General features: G+C 44.6%; 2 protein-coding genes across 3 annotated transcripts; both read left to right on the top strand.

Moving 5' to 3' along the window:
• The first annotated feature begins 390 nt into the window (after positions 1-390).
• On the top strand, positions 391-9487 carry LOC123150949 (copper-transporting ATPase PAA1, chloroplastic). Of its 2 annotated transcripts, XM_044570747.1 has the most exons (17): positions 391-967; positions 1731-1784; positions 1933-2086; positions 2511-2585; positions 2685-2962; positions 3185-3415; positions 3718-3816; positions 3941-4090; positions 4840-4986; positions 6097-6147; positions 6225-6397; positions 6701-6833; positions 7188-7285; positions 7483-7720; positions 8340-8543; positions 8675-8755; positions 8924-9487. In XM_044570747.1, exons 1-17 carry the CDS (start codon positions 539-541, stop codon positions 9170-9172), a joined length of 2844 nt encoding a protein of 947 aa, XP_044426682.1. In that variant the 5' UTR covers positions 391-538; the 3' UTR covers positions 9173-9487. The 2 variants fall into 2 exon arrangements, with proteins under 2 accessions (XP_044426682.1, XP_044426683.1); XM_044570748.1 differs by lacking the exon at positions 391-967 and having other exon boundaries at positions 1731-1830.
• Positions 9488-15913: 6426 nt separating this feature from the next.
• On the top strand, positions 15914-17294 carry LOC123152531 (uncharacterized). The gene is made up of 2 exons (XM_044572057.1): positions 15914-16709; positions 16896-17294. The coding sequence occupies exon 1, from the start codon at positions 16000-16002 to the stop codon at positions 16684-16686; it is 687 nt and encodes a 228-aa protein (XP_044427992.1). The 5' UTR covers positions 15914-15999; the 3' UTR covers positions 16687-16709; positions 16896-17294.
• The last annotated feature ends 1488 nt before the right edge of the window (positions 17295-18782 follow it).

Below are 18782 nucleotides of genomic sequence, written 5' to 3'. Positions count from 1 at the left end.
AAAACATAGTGCCGCCTCCCGGACTCTTGTGCCTCCACCTCCCAACGGGATACCAAAATGACAGTCTCTCTCAGACTTGATGGCTCCGGTGACCACTGATGGTGCCGTGCATCGTGTCTACTTTGAGCCCCAGTAGGTTGTACCTTTCTCGGGAGATGGCGGCGAATGCTACGGACGAGGATGCGATTCAGGACATATTCGACGGACGACATGGACATGGGCTAGGGATTTGGCGAAAGGAGAATTGTCACGACATCACGACATTTTTGAAAATTTGAAAAAAAGCATGCATGTGGCCTTCGCTGATGAGTTAAAGTGAAATTTGTGGACAAGTCCAATGACCGCTGATGAGTTTTCACTCATTAAACAGAGTTGCAAATATCCAAATTCCTCGTCGTACGGGTACGGGCCTGTACTCTACAATCCCCGCTACCTCCGGCACTCGACGCCGCCGCGCACACAGCGGCAGTAGCAAAGCAGTGCCCGAGCCGCCGCATGCTGCCGCCGCTGCGTAGACCCTTCTAGAAGCTTCCCGAGGATGGACCCGTCCACGCCCCTCCTCGCCATCTCCAGGGCTATCTCCTCCCGCTCCAGGTCGTTCCCCGCCACGTCCCCGCACAACATCCTCCTCCGCGGCCGCCCCCTCACGGCCCCACTCGGCCGCGCCCCTGTCTTCGCCGCTTCCGCCCAGCGTCGCTCCGTGAACGGCGACGTGCTCCTCCTCTCGCTCGCGCGCCTAGCGCTCCGCGGCCCGGCCTCCCCTCGCCGCTGGTTCGCGAGCGTCTCGGCTTCCCCCCTTGCGTCGACCGGTCCTCCCGGTGGCGGGTGCGGTAGGGGGAATGGAGATGGAGGGGGCGGCGGTGATGGAGGCGGCGATGGGTGGAAGCGGCCGCGTGCTTCCCAGGGGACGGCGGTGGCAGAGGAAGCGGCAGGGCTGGAAGCCGATACCATAATCCTTGACGTTGGGGTATGTATGTCTTGGGAATTGTAAATGCTTACATCATATCTTCACGTCCCAGTAAAATTTTCCCCTTAGATGGAATCACTGTAGCTGCTAGTCTTTACTTCTCTGCTCTTCATTGGAGTTGGTGGTGGTGTGAGTTCACTCCCTCACTCCACCCCAGTCTCCCTCATTCATCTAGAACTTACCACACCCCTCGATTTGAAAAATAAAATAAAATCTATCTTGCAATGGTGATCCCATCGCCGCGGCAGTTACGCAGGTGTGGTGTTGACTGCTTGATTGGGTTTCTTCTCTGCAGTACTCCCCCCCATTCCTAAAAGTAAGGCGTATTTTGTTTTGTTAAGACATGCATTTGACCCTCCATAAATACAAGGTTATATGACATGAAATTTGTGTGACCAGATTTGTATGTAAAAGTACTTTGTTATGATAGTGATTTTGTATCACATAAATCAAATATTAAAAGAGTAATTGTTGGTAAAGGTCTTGTCTTAATTAAACGAAGTACGCCTTATTCATCGGAACAGAGGGAGTAGTACTAATCCAATACAACAACAACAACAACTACTAATCCAATACGACTGAATCATATTTGTGGTTCTGTAGCAATGCACGGCCGTTATGCTAGTAATAATGGTACTTCAGTTCTATATGCTATAGTTGCATGGTGAAACTTCTCAAGCTGTCATGGGAATTATGTTTTCTTCTAGTACTATGTAATCTGTGACTACATTAGTCATTTGAGCGTTTGAACTTGTGACTGCAGGGGATGTCGTGTGGGGGATGTGCAGCAAGCGTTAAACGCATTTTGGAGAATGAGGTGAGTTATTCGCAAAAAAAGAAAAAAAAAAGAAAAAGAGAATGAGGTGAGTTGCCTCGGCGTGTCTCACTGGCTCAGAGCTGTTTTCCGGCATGGTGTTTATTAGTCAACTAGCTGTCTTTCTAAGCCAGTGTGCTTGTGTTTGCAGCCCCAGGTGGTGTCTGCAACTGTCAACCTTGCTACTGAGATGGCAGTTGTGTGGGCTGTGCCGGAAGATAGAGCTGTACAGGATTGGAAACTGCAGTTGGGTGAGAAGCTCGCTAGCCAGTTGACAACATGTGGGTACAAATCCAGCCAGCGAGGTAAACTGTTACAATTGATACTGTAATGTCGTGAGGCTGATATAATACCATTTAATTGGATGTGTTGAGGACTGTTTGAACAATGGTTTAGAACTTAGAGAATTGCTAGTTGTCCCTAATGTGCAAAATCTGCTGATGGATAGGTTCCTCAATAGAAGTTGACTGGGCATGCTGCTTAAGCATTTCAGTGGTTTTTATATGCAAGATATATGAATGGTGCTTTAGAGGTCCAGTGCCTATTGTTTAGCTGGATATATCTCAAAGTCCTGTTGTTACATTATGCTATGTAATGCAAGACAGATGAAATTGCTTTGTCATTCACTTTATCGGCTTTGCCCTCCAGTTTATGTCTGAATTTCCCTCTAAATTTTAATGCCAGGCGCCAGTATATCCAGTTTCATGCAACTGTCTATTGTACTTGCAGATTCTTCGAAAGTCAGTTCACAGAATGTTTTTGAAAGAAAGATGGGCGAAAAACTGCAAAATCTGAAGCAAAGTGGTAAACTTAATTCGCATTGGCAACTAAACATCAACCCTATGATCTTTGTCCAAGTTTGAGTCTTTTCTATGATTAGCATGACATTGGTTTCTATTTTAGGTCGAGAACTTGCTGTATCTTGGGCACTATGTGCTGTTTGCCTACTGGGACATATTTCTCATCTCTTTGGAGTTAATGCACCATTGGTGCACCTGTTTCATTCCACTGGATTCCATTTGTCTCTCTCAATATTTACATTTATTGGGCCTGGACGAAGACTAATTATTGATGGAATAAAGAGTCTATTCAAGGGTTCTCCAAACATGAATACGTTGGTTGGTTTAGGTGCTCTGTCATCTTTTGCTGTCAGCTCAGTTGCAGCCTTCATTCCAAAGCTGGTACCTCCTACTTTCTTCCTGGAAGGATTACATTGTTGTATAGTTGCATGCATGAGCTCAGATACATCAAACCATAGGAACCAGGAATTTGACCTTACCACAACTGCATCATTGTCTCTGCTCTGCAGATGTTGTTGAGCAAAGTCATAATTCAGGTTCCATTTAATTGTACAACTGCTCTATTTTATGGTAGTTATTTTATACCAACTGATTGTCTTGCAGGGATGGAAGACATTTTTTGAGGAACCAATTATGTTGATAGCTTTTGTTCTTCTAGGGAAGAATCTTGAGCAGAGGGCGAAGTTAAAAGCTGCTAGTGATATGACCGGATTGCTCAATATACTTCCATCAAAAGCACGCCTAATGGTGGATAATGATGCAGAGCAATCATCATTCACAGAGGTCCCATGTGGTACTCTTGCTGTTGGGGACTATATGTTAGTGCTGCCTGGGGTGAGTAAATATAAGTCACACAGACAAACACACAAATTAATAAAAGTGTTTACACATGTTTTTTTATGGGTAATAGTTTTGTTGCTTCCTACCTTTGCAGTTATAAAAGTTTGGCATGTTATTTGCTTGTGTGTTAATGAGTAAACATAATAACATATACAGGTACAAGTGCATGATATTATGTTCCTGTCATAGGTCCACATAGAACTTTGTTTATGCGGTTATAGCCATTATGGGTAGCTCGTGTATGATCGCATGCTATTATCCTATTAGTATAATGTTTGCTATCGTGCACTGTCCAGGACCGCATTCCAGCCGATGGACTTGTGAAAGCTGGAAGAAGTACAGTTGACGAGTCAAGTTTGACAGGTGAACCTATGCCGGTAACTAAGATTGCAGGGGTATGTTTTCTGAACCACCTAATATTGTCTTATGTGGAGATATTGGTGCCTTCTGGCTCACTGAATTCAGGTAATATCTGAACATTAGCATGAGTATGGTGTTGATTCTTTTTTCCTTTGTTAGGCAGAAGTATCAGCGGGAAGCATTAACTTAAACGGTAAACTGACAGTTGAAGTTCGACGACCTGGCGGTGAGACTGTCATGTCTGACATACTTCACTTAGTGGAAGAAGCACAGACAAGGGAAGCCCCTGTTCAGCGATTAGCTGACAAGGTATATTTGTCATCACATTTGGAACTGAGACTCTGGGACCAACTCTACGAGAACTACTACTAATTTAGTGTTAATGTCTGATATAATGCTGAATTGTTCTATTTTATCATTATGTCCAACGCAATTATGTACACATAAACATTTTGTATGTGGATGCGATGTTCAGTTTGGCGCACGAGTTCCACACATGGACCCTTTGTGTGGACTAAATAATTATGGAATATGGGTCATTGACTACTTTCTGCAATTTTTATTTGACCTAGGCAAGATTGTAATTAGCAATTTAGTAAAAATGTATCTTCCAGTAGATACTTGAGCCTGTTTAGCACTTAGACATATGTTCAAAACGTTTCTTGGTTCAGACGATGTGTGCACTTACTGCTGTATTCTACTTTTAAGTTCCTGATCACTCGAAATATTGATTCCATTTTTTATTAAGGTCTGTTTATAATACAGGAATACCACAGCAAACGGTCTGAACCCAATAGGAACCTTGATTTTGTCCCGTGTTGGGAACGGGGTCTTAGATAATTAGTATTAGCTCTTTTATATGTTTCCGCATAGGGCATTTGTTACACCGTCCTCTACTGTCTTTGTCCTGGTCACTGCTGACGGATCTTTGATCAGTTACAACAATCTTAGAGATATTTTCATCCACTTACCATATCATAACCTGAATTAGTTATAGGTTTAGGCTATACTGTATTACTATGATTAATTGCGTCAATCATTTTATTATTACATAACAGGTTGCCGGGAACTTTACATATGGCGTTATGGCGCTTTCTTCTGCTACCTTTATGTTCTGGAGTATTTTTGGTTCACAATTTGTACCTGCTGCTATCCAGCAGGGAAGTGCAATGTCTCTGGCTTTGCAGCTTTCTTGCAGTGTTCTGGTATGATCCAAGAAACACATGTTTAACAGTCTTATCCTGTCTATTTACTTTGAATAAAGAGTAATGTTTTGCTTAAAGTAGCATATGGTAGTGTAAACTGCAAACTCCTTTGAATGGTGTTGTCTTGAGAGAAAAAATTGTCTAATTCCAAATTCAGTTATTGAGCTTACAAAATAAATGACATGAAAAACAGCCATGTTTGTTTGAAATGCAGGGATGTTGAAAGTGTAGGTTCATTTCAAGATTGAACTTTTAAAAAAGGTTTCTTATAAAGGAAATAAGATCATTGGGTGTAACTGGATTAATCATGCTTTTAGTCCCATACTTGTATCATCTTAAGTGTTAAGAAGACTTGAGTTGCACAGGTGTAGCTGTCAGAAATCTATGTACCTCTCATATGTCTATACAACTCTCCAACAATTTTAAATGTTAAATTATGGTTTTCATTTATGTTAATGACCATGAACCTTGAAATATATTGTTTGGTCCAATTTCAACCCTAGACTATAACATTGTTTATAGTAAACTTGAAATAACTTTTTTAGGTGCAATGGAATGGAATACTATAAAATGAGAATCTGCAAAGTTTCATAAAAAAATATGCATGTTTTTCTGCCATGTACAAAAAACAAGATAGATGTTCTCGTCTTTTTGTGTTTTCCAGAAAAATGTGAAACATTTCGAAGGTGTAGGGAATGAATAACTCATAAAATAAGGAGCTGAAAATTTGCATCACAGAATATGATCATTTGTATCCTGTACCAAAAAGACGAGATGGATTGATATATCTTTCCCTCTTTTGTTCATGACACAAATGGTTGTATCTTTGGCTGAAAATTTGCAGGTTCTCACTTTCTAACATCCTTTACACCAATGATTGTTCACATTTTTAGAAACCCCCAGAATACATAACCACCATCGAAAACCAGTTAGGACAAATGACTCTAGAAAGTTCAGGGTCTATTACAGAAGGTTTTATATTAAAGTGTTCTAGTCAGACCAAATACCATAGTTCAGGGCTGAGGATAGATTTTTTTCTAATTTAACTTCTCCTTGCCTACAATGTGCCCTACTTTCTGAACAGTTAAGGGTATTGATCTTCATGTGTAGGTAATTGCTTGCCCATGTGCTCTTGGTCTTGCCACACCCACTGCAGTGCTGGTATGGAACTAAAGGATATGGCCCCTTTTGCCTGAATAAACGTTCTGTCAACAATTATTCATATATACTATTTCCAGGTTGGTACTTCGTTAGGTGCAACGAGAGGACTTCTTTTACGTGGTGGGGATGTTTTGGAGAAATTTGCGGAAGTTGATGCCATTGTGTTTGATAAGACCGGAACTTTAACAATTGGGAAACCTGTAGTGACAAAAGTAATAGCTTCTCACAGCGAGGGAGGTGTAAATACAAAGTTAAGTGGTTCTGATTCTGTTTACTGAATTTGTATGTTGTATCTAATTACTTTCCTCAAAGTTGTACTTGGTTATAATTTAGAATTTTTATGCGTTACTTTTTACTTCCCATTTAACTGGAACTCACTGCAAAACATAGCTGCACATAGGATGGGACACCCTGAAATTTGCAATGTATTTCCATGGATAGCGTTTTTTTTTCCAAATCGTATGTGTGACTTATGCACTTCATGTACCCTCAGCAGCAGAAGTGAAGTTTATTTCCCTGATCTTCCTGTTGATAAACCATATTTTGTCATCAGAGATTACTGGAACAATGAATGGACAGAAGGTGACATTCTTAGTTTGGCTGCTGGAGTAGAATCAAATACAAACCATCCACTTGGAAAAGCGATCATGGAAGCTGCCCAGGCTGCCAATTGCATCAATATGAAGGTACTCACAGCAGAAATGCTCAACAAGTCTGAGATAAAATGACCTCAGTATGCCAATTGCCTCGGTACACTAAAACGGCTGTTGTAGGATAACTGTTCTGCTACTTGAATTCAGACCGTGGCTGAATCTCATTAGGCCCATAACCACCCTTGCACCAGAGTTGAAAGAAAACAAACATCTTGCACCCTTTGCCATTTAACTTGATAATTGACATATTCTGCTCAATAGTGCTTTTATGATAAAATGAGATCACCTAATTGACATTTCTGTTTCATGGCACAGTTTATTCCCCATTAGAGTTGCAGATTTTACTGTGTTTATATGCTCGCCATTTTCCCATGTATATCGTTACAGGCAAAGGATGGGTCCTTTATGGAAGAACCAGGGTCTGGTGCTGTGGCTACGATTGGTGAGAAACAGGTTTCGGTTGGTACATTAGACTGGATTAGGAGGTACACTTGAATTATTTATTCAATTGTTGTGCTAAGACTTGTACTAGGGACATATATCTTTCCTCATTCTAGCTATACAACTTTGTTTGGATTATTGCATCAATTTTCTGCTCCATTACACTAGCTCCATGTGTAATTGTTATGTTGCACCGAGGAACTGTGCTCACTAGTAAACAATTGTTTTGACAATATCTCAGGCATGGTGTTGTTCGTGACCCATTTCATGAAGCAGAAAGTTTTGGTCAGTCTGTTGCATATGTAGCAGTTGATGGTACTCTAGCTGGTCTTATTTGTTTCGAGGACAAGATCAGAGAAGATTCTCATCAAGTTATCAGTGCCCTGTCTAAGCAAGGAATTAGTGTGTATATGTTATCTGGGGACAAGGAGAGTGCTGCTATGAATGTTGCTTCAGTTGTTGGCATTCAGTTAGACAAGGTAATATCAACTAAATTTTGCTTTACCGATGTGGACATTTCTTTTCTGGTGAATAGTTCCTGTAGTAAAACAACAAACTTCTGTAGTACTCCTATATGACATCAAAGTATGAGAATGAACATGTTGTCTGACTTCAAATATGCAATTTATATAGTACATCTTAGAAGGTGCACCGGTAGTGCTGTTTTATCATTAATTTTAGAAGCCTAATGCTGCATAAATTTTCTGCCTATTAATTTACCTGAAAATATGAATTCAGATGGTAAATACCACTGTTCAACTTTTCGTAAAGAAAAATAATTAACATTTGTCATAAAGTTATGATATTATTATGTATCTTTGTAGGAAATGGATTCATGCTTTTAATTATGCATGGAAATCTTACAGCAAGCTGAAAGGCTTTAATATGTAAATTGATTTCATCTGGTATTAGCAATTTCTCATCCCCATGCACTATTAAGCGAACATAAAGATCTATGATTGAAACCATTTCAGCCACAATGGGAAGCATGAAAAAACGTTTCTTTCATTCATTAGGATTCTTTTCTTACCATGATTTGTTTATCCTTTGTTACCTTTTCAGTGTGATTTACTTGTGTACATAATTAAATGGTATCAGGTGATTTCTGAAGTTAAACCACATGAGAAAAAGAAGTTCATATCTGAACTTCAAAAGGAGCACAAGTTAGTTGCGATGGTTGGTGATGGCATCAATGATGCTGCAGCCCTAGCTTTAGCTGATGTTGGAATCGCAATGGGTGGGGGTGTTGGTGCAGCTAGTGATGTATCTTCAGTTGTTCTCATGGGTAATAGGTTATCTCAGGTAATTCATTCACGGCAGCTTGGAGTTACTCACTGACACCATTGCCAAATTCATTGAACTTTACTTCCCTCTTTGTGCTAGTACCATCTTTCTTTTTTCTAATAAACTGCGCTGATGGGTCTTTGATGCAGCTTGTTGATGCTTTAGAGTTAAGTAAAGAAACCATGAGAACAGTGAAGCAAAATCTTTGGTGGGCTTTTCTGTATAACATTGTATGTTTCCCTTTCTTGTCTCTTTATGCCTTGCTCATGTGTTTCATAAGTTATCAACTGCCAGGATAATGTTGGACCTCAGTTTTAAAGAAGTTACACTTAGATTAAAAATATATGCCTGCTCAGAATCCTGCTTGCGAGGCCTCGTTATGATGCGATACTTTGCAGGTTGGGCTACCCGTTGCTGCTGGAGCATTGCTGCCAGTGACGGGTACGATGCTGACCCCGTCAATAGCTGGAGCACTGATGGGTTTTAGTTCAGTCAGCGTGATGGCCAATTCCTTGCTTTTGAGGGCGAGGATGAGTTCAAGGCATCATGTTCAGAGCAGACAAAAGCCTCACAACACCATTTCTGGTGTGTCAGACGGAGCTGATGAGGTAGAGCAAAGTTATCCATCAAAATGGAGGAGTACCTGACTGAAGTTTGAAGTGATGACATACTTATTACTCCACGAACATTTGATTATAGCTCAGTCACATAGCCACAGGTGAGTAAAAACACTAATAACACTGTAAGCACCAAGAGTTGATGCAGTAATCACCAAGAGTCTGAAACATTATGTGATGTACAAGTCCTTGAACCAGTGGCGGATCTTGGGTCTTATCAACAGGGTACCATACTTTCGACACACAATTTAATTAATTGTTGTGCGTGGATGAACATCACAAGCTCACCATGATATTGGTCAAAATTACAATACAAAGTTCACTGGTTGATCAGTGTAGTAGTAATATTGTGCCCAATTTAATTGTGGTGTGCGGATATTGCAAATTCAATGCATAAAATTTGTCAAAATTAGACATGTTGTAGGAAAATCGAATTCTATTCTACCTATCCCACCTAGTCATACATGGCAAATTGTCGAGGTCGTAAACAGCCAATATAGATCATATGTGCTTAGAAATGTCGATTATTAATCACTTGAGGTGGAATTACCTTAAACCTTTTTAATCGACAAAGGTTTTAAGACATACTCCCTCCGTTCTAAAATAGATGACTCAACTTTGTACTAAAGTTAGTATAAAGTTGAGTCATCTATTTTGGAACGGAGGGGATCTAGAATCAGTGAGTTACTTTTGAAGAATGTTCAATTGTCAATTTTAACCTATTTTATTACTAGTGAAACCTTGCACGGCGGCATGTTGCACGTTCGAGGGAGCATGCAATGTGCTTAGCAGGATAAAGAAGCAATTTTATTGCCACGCTGGATAAAACTTTTGCTTATATTGAAGGATTTGTTGCTTGATTTGGCAACGATGCTTGTGCATTTAACTTGTGGTAATTAGTGTAATAGATCATCCAAGTACCTACGAAGGGGAGCTTGCACTACAGTAGATGCAATTTACATTAGTGCTCACTGATGTGGCAATATTCCATCTTCTTAAGCACGCCTACATAAGCACCTTGCATTGCACATGCCCCTATTGCAATTGCCTAGATCTCCCCCACGCTAACCATATGTGTGCGTGCAATGAACCAATCCACTTTTAACCTTGCAAGAGGGAGGCTAATGAAGTTGCAGATTGCCTGGCTAAATCCTGTTATATTTCTAAATCCCCGTCTATTTGGGATAATACCTCCTTGATTTCATTTCATTCTTGATTGTAAACGATCTGGCTGTCATTTGATGAATAAAATTACTTTCCCGTAAAAAAAACTAATCTACCTTTAACAAGGCATTGTTACATGGTTGAGCCACACCAGATTAACAAACAACTCGAGCGCATCGAGCTCCATCTAGTTATCACCTAGCGGCTTCCCAACACGTTACACATGCATTCTATTTATATGGGGATTCCGTGTTCAAGCACAAATATAACCTCAGAAGAGGTTTCTCATCATGTACAACAAAAATTCTACTTGGATGCGGATTTTCTCGCCCCTTCCATTAGGGCCGTCTCCCGTGACGAGGAAGGAGCACCGCTGGGCCGGGGAGCAACGCAAGGCCGAGGCCAACTATGAGGTCTATGTAGAGAACCTCATTGAGGTTGATTCACAGCTCCACAATCAACAACACTGCATTCTGCGAGTCGAGGGAGGCGGAGCGCAACAAATTATTGGAGGCGGAGCTCTTCGATGAGGAGGAGATGAAGACGTGGAGTAGGTCTACCGCCAATGACCACGAGGCCAGCCCTTCCAGCGGAGGGGTGATTGACATCTCCGACGAGGAATTAGACAACTACTACAATTAGGAGTAGAGCTAGGTCTATCGCAATGTAGTGCTAGGGATCTATGAAAATGCCAGTGTTTAAGTTTGTCGTTTCATGTTTAATGTGCAACATTTCATTCTAGAGCTTAAAATATGCAATGAATTTATGATGCTTGTCCATGTTTCAAATTCTACGATACCAAAAAATAATTTTAGAGCTGCTGAAAGAGCAGAAACTTTTCTGTTGAACCCAAATCTTCTCTCTCCACACCTAAAGCCAGTTTTGGGTCATCAATTATAGGGTTGTTGTTGGAGATGCTCTTGCACATGCATTCTATGTATATGGGATGCTGTGTTCAAACACAACTATAACCTCGAGTGAGGTTTCTCATTGAGATATGTGATCTATACGAGAAGATAAGTACCACATTGTTATGACCTTCCCAAGAACATCGATGGGGTTGACTATGATAGTAATGATAAGAGGATAGGACATGGTACACCCCTCCCCCTCCCCTCTCCTCAGTCTCTGGGTGGGGAACATACGCGAGTGCTATGTGAGTCTGTTCTCCACCTTCTATTTTTTTTGACAAAGAGTGTTTTTTATTGACTCAAAATATAGCATCGAGGGATACAATTATAGTGAGTACACACCCGGCCTCTGCATAATTAGGATGCACACAGCTAACACTAACACACGCATATGAAAAATCACGTCGGCAAATAGCAAAGTCAACAAGACCAAAGCTATGCCTAGGCAAAAGAAAAAGAAAATAAAAACCCCGAAAGCGATAAAAACAATGATTTGACAGCATACAGCAGTGACCATTGGCACCAAACCATCTCTTGACAACACAAGGACTACAAGGTAAGTTCTTCAAAAGCGATGCCTCCAGGAAGAGAATGACGTGCAAGCGATGCCGTAGCCCGACCAAACCATCGAAGGTTAGATCGTGGGTTTTCACCCTGAAAATCAAATCCGAGTAAACTCCAAGCAATGCCTTCATCAAGGTAATGACGTAGAGAACACCACCATTGCCATGTATAACCAAATGGTCAGACCTAGGGTTTTCACCCCGAAGCTTGAGACTAGGTACCCAAAAAGTACCACCCAATCGAAGTCATCATATGTTGTCTCCTCCACTTGCCTCGATCCTAGCAGCACACGCGTACCGTCCCGGCGATAGGCTAATGAGCCATGGCGAGGGTCGCTCGACACAACATGGCGAAGTCTTCGCGGGGAGACAGGAGACCAGCACTGCCAAAATCCAAGTTCGGGATGATCCGAAGGCCCGCCGTGCTCGCAAGCAACAACATATGGCTGATCTTTATAAGACGACAGCAACACACGTTGACACTATCGCCTCCATCCTCGACGCAGTCCGTGAATAGGAACTCGCTGTTGTCGTTGGATCGGAAGTTTAAAACTCCTCAGACGATGCCATCCGACCACTACCACAACCAATAAGGTCTAGGGCAGTGCAAAACAGCATCATACTAGCCAGATCCATAGTGCCACCGGCCTTTTGCCGGAGTGGACGACCACCATGGCCACCATCTTCGAACGCACAGCGTGGGCGACAGGCACGACATCCGTCGCTTGGCCTACGCCGTAGCACGCTGCGCCCTTGCGCCTATCTGGCATGAGAGTGCTGTACAGGTTGGTTCATGGACCTCATGCCCGTCTGCACCCCTGCCACTTGATGCTCCTGACCGCCAGGGAAGGTAAGGAAAGACGTGCACCCGTTGCTGCGAGGCCGCCGACCAACCAAAATCCCTCGCCGTCGCTGCAAGTTCCACCTTCATGGCGTCCAGTCGCCGCTCGTACGCCGCCAAATACTGCCTAAGCGCCACGGGTATGGAGCCCCGCCGCCGCCGTCGACCACACGGGCAAGCCCGGCGGCGCTGACCGGCGGCGGCGAGGAGAGGACGCACGAGAAGGACGGCCGGGAAAAGAGGATCAGATCGCCGCCCGAGTCGCCCAGAGGACGACACGGGGGATTATGTAGTTTATTTTTGGTGGCGCTCCCGCGAGCACCCGGGGGGAAAACCCTAGCGCCGCGAGCAGCCCCCCTCCTCGCTCCTCCCTCCCCTCGCCGCTGCCCCGACCGGGCAAAGCCCGGCCAGTGCTGGCGGCGGCGGGGCCCTCTCCTTCCCCCTCTCGGCTCGGCAGGCGCGGGCCTCCGGGTCGGGCGGCGGCGTGGCGTTTCCTCAGGGCGCGGCGGCAGCAGCTGGTGGTGGCGGCGATGCGAGTTGTGGGCGGCGGCATGAAGGGGCTGCAGCGGAGGTGGTGCGCGGCGGGCTCCGGCGGCAGCTTCGGCCAGATCTGGGTCCGGACGCCGCGGGCTGCGGGCGTCCGCCCCTACCGTGGCCTCGGCTGGTGGTGGTGGAGGCGCAGCGGCGGTGGCAGGTGGGCGTGCTGGTCGGAATCCAGTCGTCCCGCCGGCTGGACAACGGCGGTAGGGCAGATGGGCTCCCCGGTGAGCATTCTTGGCGTTCGGCGGCTATACTTGGGGTCCCCCTTGCCGGTGGTCGGGTCTGCGTCGGTGGCCTTGCGCGGTGTTGCGTCGGCCGCCGAGGTGGGGCGGCACAGGAGTGTCCGGTGGGGAGGCTGGTTGGAGGGATGGGTGGCGCCGACATGCTCGGGCCCCCGTCACTGGCACAGGGGTGTGCCGGTCCGGATGCATCCGCTCCCCCACCTTCCCCTTTCCTCGGCCGCGTGTTGGCTGTCGCAGCTCCGACGATGTTCAAGGCAGGATGTATGATGCGGTTCGTCGGTCGGTGGGGCTCCTTTGGTGCAAAGTTGATCTCTTTGGATGGTCTTAGGGGTGTCTAGATGTTGGGCGGCGGCCCTGGCGGCGGGAGGTGTGGCGTTCGGGAGCGGAACCTGCGTCTCAGGTGCGGGCGGGCAGCCATGGTCTCGCGGGGGACGTGACTGCGGGTGGTTGGCGGAGCAGGGGTGTGTCGGTGGGTGCGAGCACCGGGGTTCATCACCTGCCCAGTCCTTTTCTGGCCGTCGGTGGCGGCGTTTGTGGACGTCGTATTCTTCTTGAAGGCTCCGTCACGGTGCTCTCACCCCTTGCGTCGCTCTGGGTGAAAACTTGATCTGCGGATCGGACGGTGGCGGCTATCCGTGGTCGTACCCTTCTGGGGGGCACCGTCTTGAAGTCCTTGCTTCGTCATGGTCCGTCTCACCCCCTCGGTGACTCCAAGTAGTTCTTCGTAGCTCATACTTTGTTGGCTTGGTTGTGTCCGAGTGGTGTGATGGTGCTTGGCACCCTTGTATCTAGCCTTGGGTGTGTGTGTTGTGTGTCGTGGTGGCGTGTGTTTGTTCAGCTCGCTCAGATGTATGTGGTGATGTTTGCTTTATAATATAAAGCGGGGGGAAATCCTTTTTCGGTAGTTTATTTTTTTTGAAAATATACATAAGAGGCTTATAAATTTGAGCTTATTGATCATGACCTACCTTTGCTCTACGTGGGCCATCTTACATTGCAATTGGTAAAATGAGCCATCTTTGCTTTGCCTCTTGACAGAAATAGCACACACTTAACTTGATGATGTCTCTTTACCATATGACATAAATGAGTGGGTGTAAAAGACCAAAATACCCCTGATCAAAAACAAAATGTTAGTAACCCGTGCAATCTTGTATGCATCGCAATTTGTTTTTTCAAATTTTGTCAAAAAAACTAACTTTCCCATAAAAATCCGGTAATATTACAGAAAATAAGTATATAACCATAGTAGTCTACTATTCAAATTTCAGCCAATTCTGGAAAAGGGGCAAAGAGAAAACAAGATCCCAAATTTTGGGCGAAAATTTGAACAACCCAGAAATATATATATATATATATATATATATATATATATATATATATATATATATATTACAAAAAATCAAATATATTCTTAGTACGCTGTTCAGATTTCAACCAATTCTGGACAAGGGGCAGAGAGAAACAAAATTTGAAATTTTAGTCCGAGTTTGTCCAAAGTTTGGGCAAACATTTGAACTACCCAGAAAAACCTGAAAATTTTACAAAAAAAATCAAGTATATTCATAGTGTACTGTTCAAACTTCAGACAATTTAAGCAACTATAGCAGAGAAAATGGCATACATTCTTGTTGTCCAACAAGTTTGACACACTAGTCACACAAAATAGATAAAGTTTTCCATTACATAGCAAAATAGAGCAACACATTACAAAGTAAATCTCAAGTTCCAACACATAGATGAAGGTTTCAAGTCCCAACACATCGAAAACACATCACAAAATTAAGCAAATCTCAAGTTCACCAACTCACCTCAGTGGAGCCTCCGTCGCTGGGCACGGTATAGAGCAAAGATGGGGTATTTTATCAATTGCAATATAATATGGGGCATATTGGCCCTGGCAGACCTAAACTTAGACAATCTGAGAAAGGTCGCCCTACTTTCGGGACAACTGTTTTTTTTGCATGGAAAACTTTCAATCTATTCATCAACTGTCAAGATAGTACAAAGAACACCAGAAATAAAAAATACATCCAGGTCCATAGATCACCTAGCGACGACTACAAGCACTGAAGCGAGCCGAAGGCACGCTGCCGTCATCGCCTCTCCCTCATCGGAGCCAGACAGACCTTGTTGTAGTAGACAGTCGGGAAGTCGTCGTACTAAGGTCCTGTAGGACCAGCGCACCAGAACAACAACCATCGCCGATGAATTGTCTTTTACTTAATAATCATGGATGCTTTTTTATTTGAGTTTTCTAAGTTTTTTTTAGGATCTCATTGATTTTTGTTTTAGCAAAATGAGGATCTCATTGATTTTTTTTTGAGACAAAAATGAGGATCTCATTGATGATGTGAATGGGCCATCACCGTGAGGCCCAGCGAAAATTCGACCGTTGCCTGCCTCACTAAAGTACCCGACCGTTGGACGCACACCACCCCTTCCCTTCCTTCCTTAAGCCGCGCGAGCGCGACTACCCAACACCGGATCATCACGCTCCTACTCCCCCCCCCCCCCCCCCCCCCCTTTCCATTTCTGCCTCCCGAGCCCGATCTCACATCAACTCGAAACCTTCCAATTCAGAACGCAACTTCCAATGGCGGCGGAGCCCACCAAAAACGACGCCCACGTCGTGGAGATCCCGGTCACCGGCGACGGAGCGGAGCCAGCCAGCGGCGCGTTCCCCGGCATGGCGGCGTCGGGGCACCACCCGCTGGGCGAGATCGCCGACAGCGGGGGCCACCTGCTGCTGCTCAAGCTGTGGCAGCGGGAGGAGTCCCGCCTGAACCGCCGCGCGTGCGCGCTCGAGGCGGTCATGGACGCGGCGCGGCGGGACGCCTTCTACCTCTGCGCGGCCTTCCTCGCCCTCCACGGCCTCTCCCTCGCGCTCCTCTTCGCCGCCTCCGTCGCGGGCGGCGCCCCGTCGCGCGCCTGCAGGAGGTGGTGGGCGCCCTCGTCCCTCTCGCTGGCCGCCTCCCTCGCGCTCGCCGCGGCCGTGCAGCTCCGCGTCTGCGCCTACTGGCGCGCCGCGCGGCGGCTGCGGCGGGAGCGCGGCGACGCCCGGGCCCTCGCGCGGTGCGTGCAGGAGCTGCGCATGAAGGGCGCGTCCTTCGACCTGTCCAAGGAGCCGCAGTGCGGGGTGACGAGGACCAACTGCGCCAGCGTCGAGGGCGCGGGGGCGTGGGGCCCGCTCCGGTGGTGCTACCGGAACGTCGTCACCGCCTGCCTCCTCGCCGTCGCCGCCGTAGCCTTGCCCTCCGGCAAGCTCATCCTGTGCGCCTAGGACACAGCCGATTCGAGTTTTCAGTGAGTTGAATTTACCTCCTGTGTGACCCGCAAAAAAAAAAAAAAACCCTCCTGTTTACTCCCTGTGGATCAGATCTTCTGAAAATTCATGACTAATCCCCACGCCAGCAGATTTGTTATGACTGAAATTTTCGGCGCTTGAAATTTGTTCTGATCTACAACAAAATAATGCTTCTCTAATTCTAGGGTCGTAGGCTTCCTGGTGAATTGATTCGGAGGAAACGATGTGCTTCTAGGGCCGCAGGCTTCATGGTGTTATTTGCATAGACAGAACACTGCTTGTGCTCCGATGATCAGAGAATTTCCAACATTTTTTTCTCCGCCCCCAGATGTACTCTTTGTAACGATTCAAAGCTTATTTGTATGACCCATTCATAGCAGCTTATAGTGATCTAAACGTTTTTATATTAATTTACAGAGGGAGTACATTGTATGGTTGAAAGTCTCCATGTGCTCTTCAACTACGGAACTACGGATTTATACATTGTTATGGTTGAACCGGCAAGGGACAACCCAATTCTCCCTGCAAACCTGTTGTTTTGATGATTACAAAACTATGAAAGAATATGTTGGATGATCTGTGCACTCGTTGTGGTTGTTCTGTTGTCGAAGCTTATTGTCACCGTGATTGCGTCATTACACTATTATATGCATTTGTAGGCTTTTTCTTGGTGTGCTGATTCTAGCCTGCACACCGTTACTGGAATCCTAGGAGTCATCGCAGACTATCTAGAGAAAATATTGTGGGGAAACCAACTTGGAGTGGAAACCTGTGAAAACTGCGCAAAAATCACACAGAAAACGTTTATATTATTGATGAATTTATATTTTCACATATCTACAGAATGATTTAGGACCGAACCTTGAAATTTTGCATACTTCTAGAACATCACCCTCCTAGCATCTGTATTTTTTCGGGTACAATTTTGTTGAACTTTTAAACATGGTTTCAACATAATCTTCACCATAATCTTCACCAATTTCTTCACAATCTATACCAAACCGGATTGTTGTTCTAACTTCTAACATCAGACCACCCAGAGTGGCAAGGGAGTGCATACAAAGATTTTTGATGATTGAAATGCTCGGTGCCTAAAACGTTGTTCTTGATCCTTGACAAATTCTGCTTTCCTAATTTCAAGGTTACAAAGCTTCGTGGTGAGCTGATTCGGACGAAACAAGAACATAAGTCTTGTTTGCATCGTGCAGATCACTGTTTCTCTGCTTGATGATTAGAGATAATCCACATTAATTTTCTCTCCCCAGAGATGTTGAAAGGGTTTAAAGCTTGTGACTCTTTGTAACAGTTCGAAGCTTCTTTGAATGATTCATCAGTATTAGCTGCAACGCAGAGTGAAATGCTAATTTGGCCATTCTGACTTCACGGCTAGTATGAAAAGTTTGTCCACTGTTGGGGCTCTTTTACTTCTTCAGTTCTTCAACTGTTGTTTTTAACACCCGAAAAGAAAAAAAGGTCGTTTCCATTTATGCATGTCAAACTTAAAGAAAATATAGTCAGGTTGATGCAATCCTTTGGTTCAGGCATATGAAGCACTAAACAAATAGTCAGATTGATGCTATCCTTCTTCAGGCATATGAAGTAGATTGAATCTCTGTACAAAACATGACATCTGCAAATGTAATCAGTTTTCTAAAGCAAAGACTGAAAGAGCCATTTGGTAAAGAAATCCGTGACACACAATCCCCCCTGCAATCCAACTTCAAAATTCTGATTTTAGCATATATTTTCCGAGCAAAAGCAAGCAAGCTTCAATAACTCCACAACAGAACAAATCTGATGCACAGCAAAATTGTCTTTGGCAAACAATCATTTCCCAAAGTTTGCTACTCCCTTCAATCAACATTAGTTGTTCATTCTCTATATTATTATGGATCAGAAGGAGTGCATATCTTGATATCTTATATACCCTAGGCCACCCCATATCATCCGAATTTATTTTCAGAGATGCAACACTTGCAGTGGTAGTAGTCTACACAGAGGAGAGGACATAGCAGCAATGCAGATAGCCAACCAGTAGCATCACAACAACATACACATCTTCCTCTGCCAGT

The sequence above is a fragment of the Triticum aestivum genome, chromosome 7A (genome assembly GCF_018294505.1).
Source record: "Triticum aestivum cultivar Chinese Spring chromosome 7A, IWGSC CS RefSeq v2.1, whole genome shotgun sequence".
NCBI classification, from domain to species: Eukaryota; Viridiplantae; Streptophyta; class Magnoliopsida; order Poales; family Poaceae; genus Triticum; species Triticum aestivum.
This window is presented reverse-complemented; position numbering and strand designations above follow the sequence as displayed.

Bases quoted from the DNA above. Each gene is read 5' to 3' on its own strand.
- LOC123150949 (XM_044570747.1), top strand. From the start codon at position 539: ATGGACCCGTCCACGCCCCTCCTCGCCATCTCCAGGGCTATCTCCTCC. The intron at 3,817-3,940 runs GTATGTTTTCTG...TTCCTTTGTTAG, and splicing joins CGGTAACTAAGATTGCAGGG to GCAGAAGTATCAGCGGGAAG. The intron at 8,756-8,923 runs GTATGTTTCCCT...GATACTTTGCAG, and splicing joins GGGCTTTTCTGTATAACATT to GTTGGGCTACCCGTTGCTGC.
- LOC123152531 (XM_044572057.1), top strand. From the start codon at position 16,000: ATGGCGGCGGAGCCCACCAAAAACGACGCCCACGTCGTGGAGATCCCG.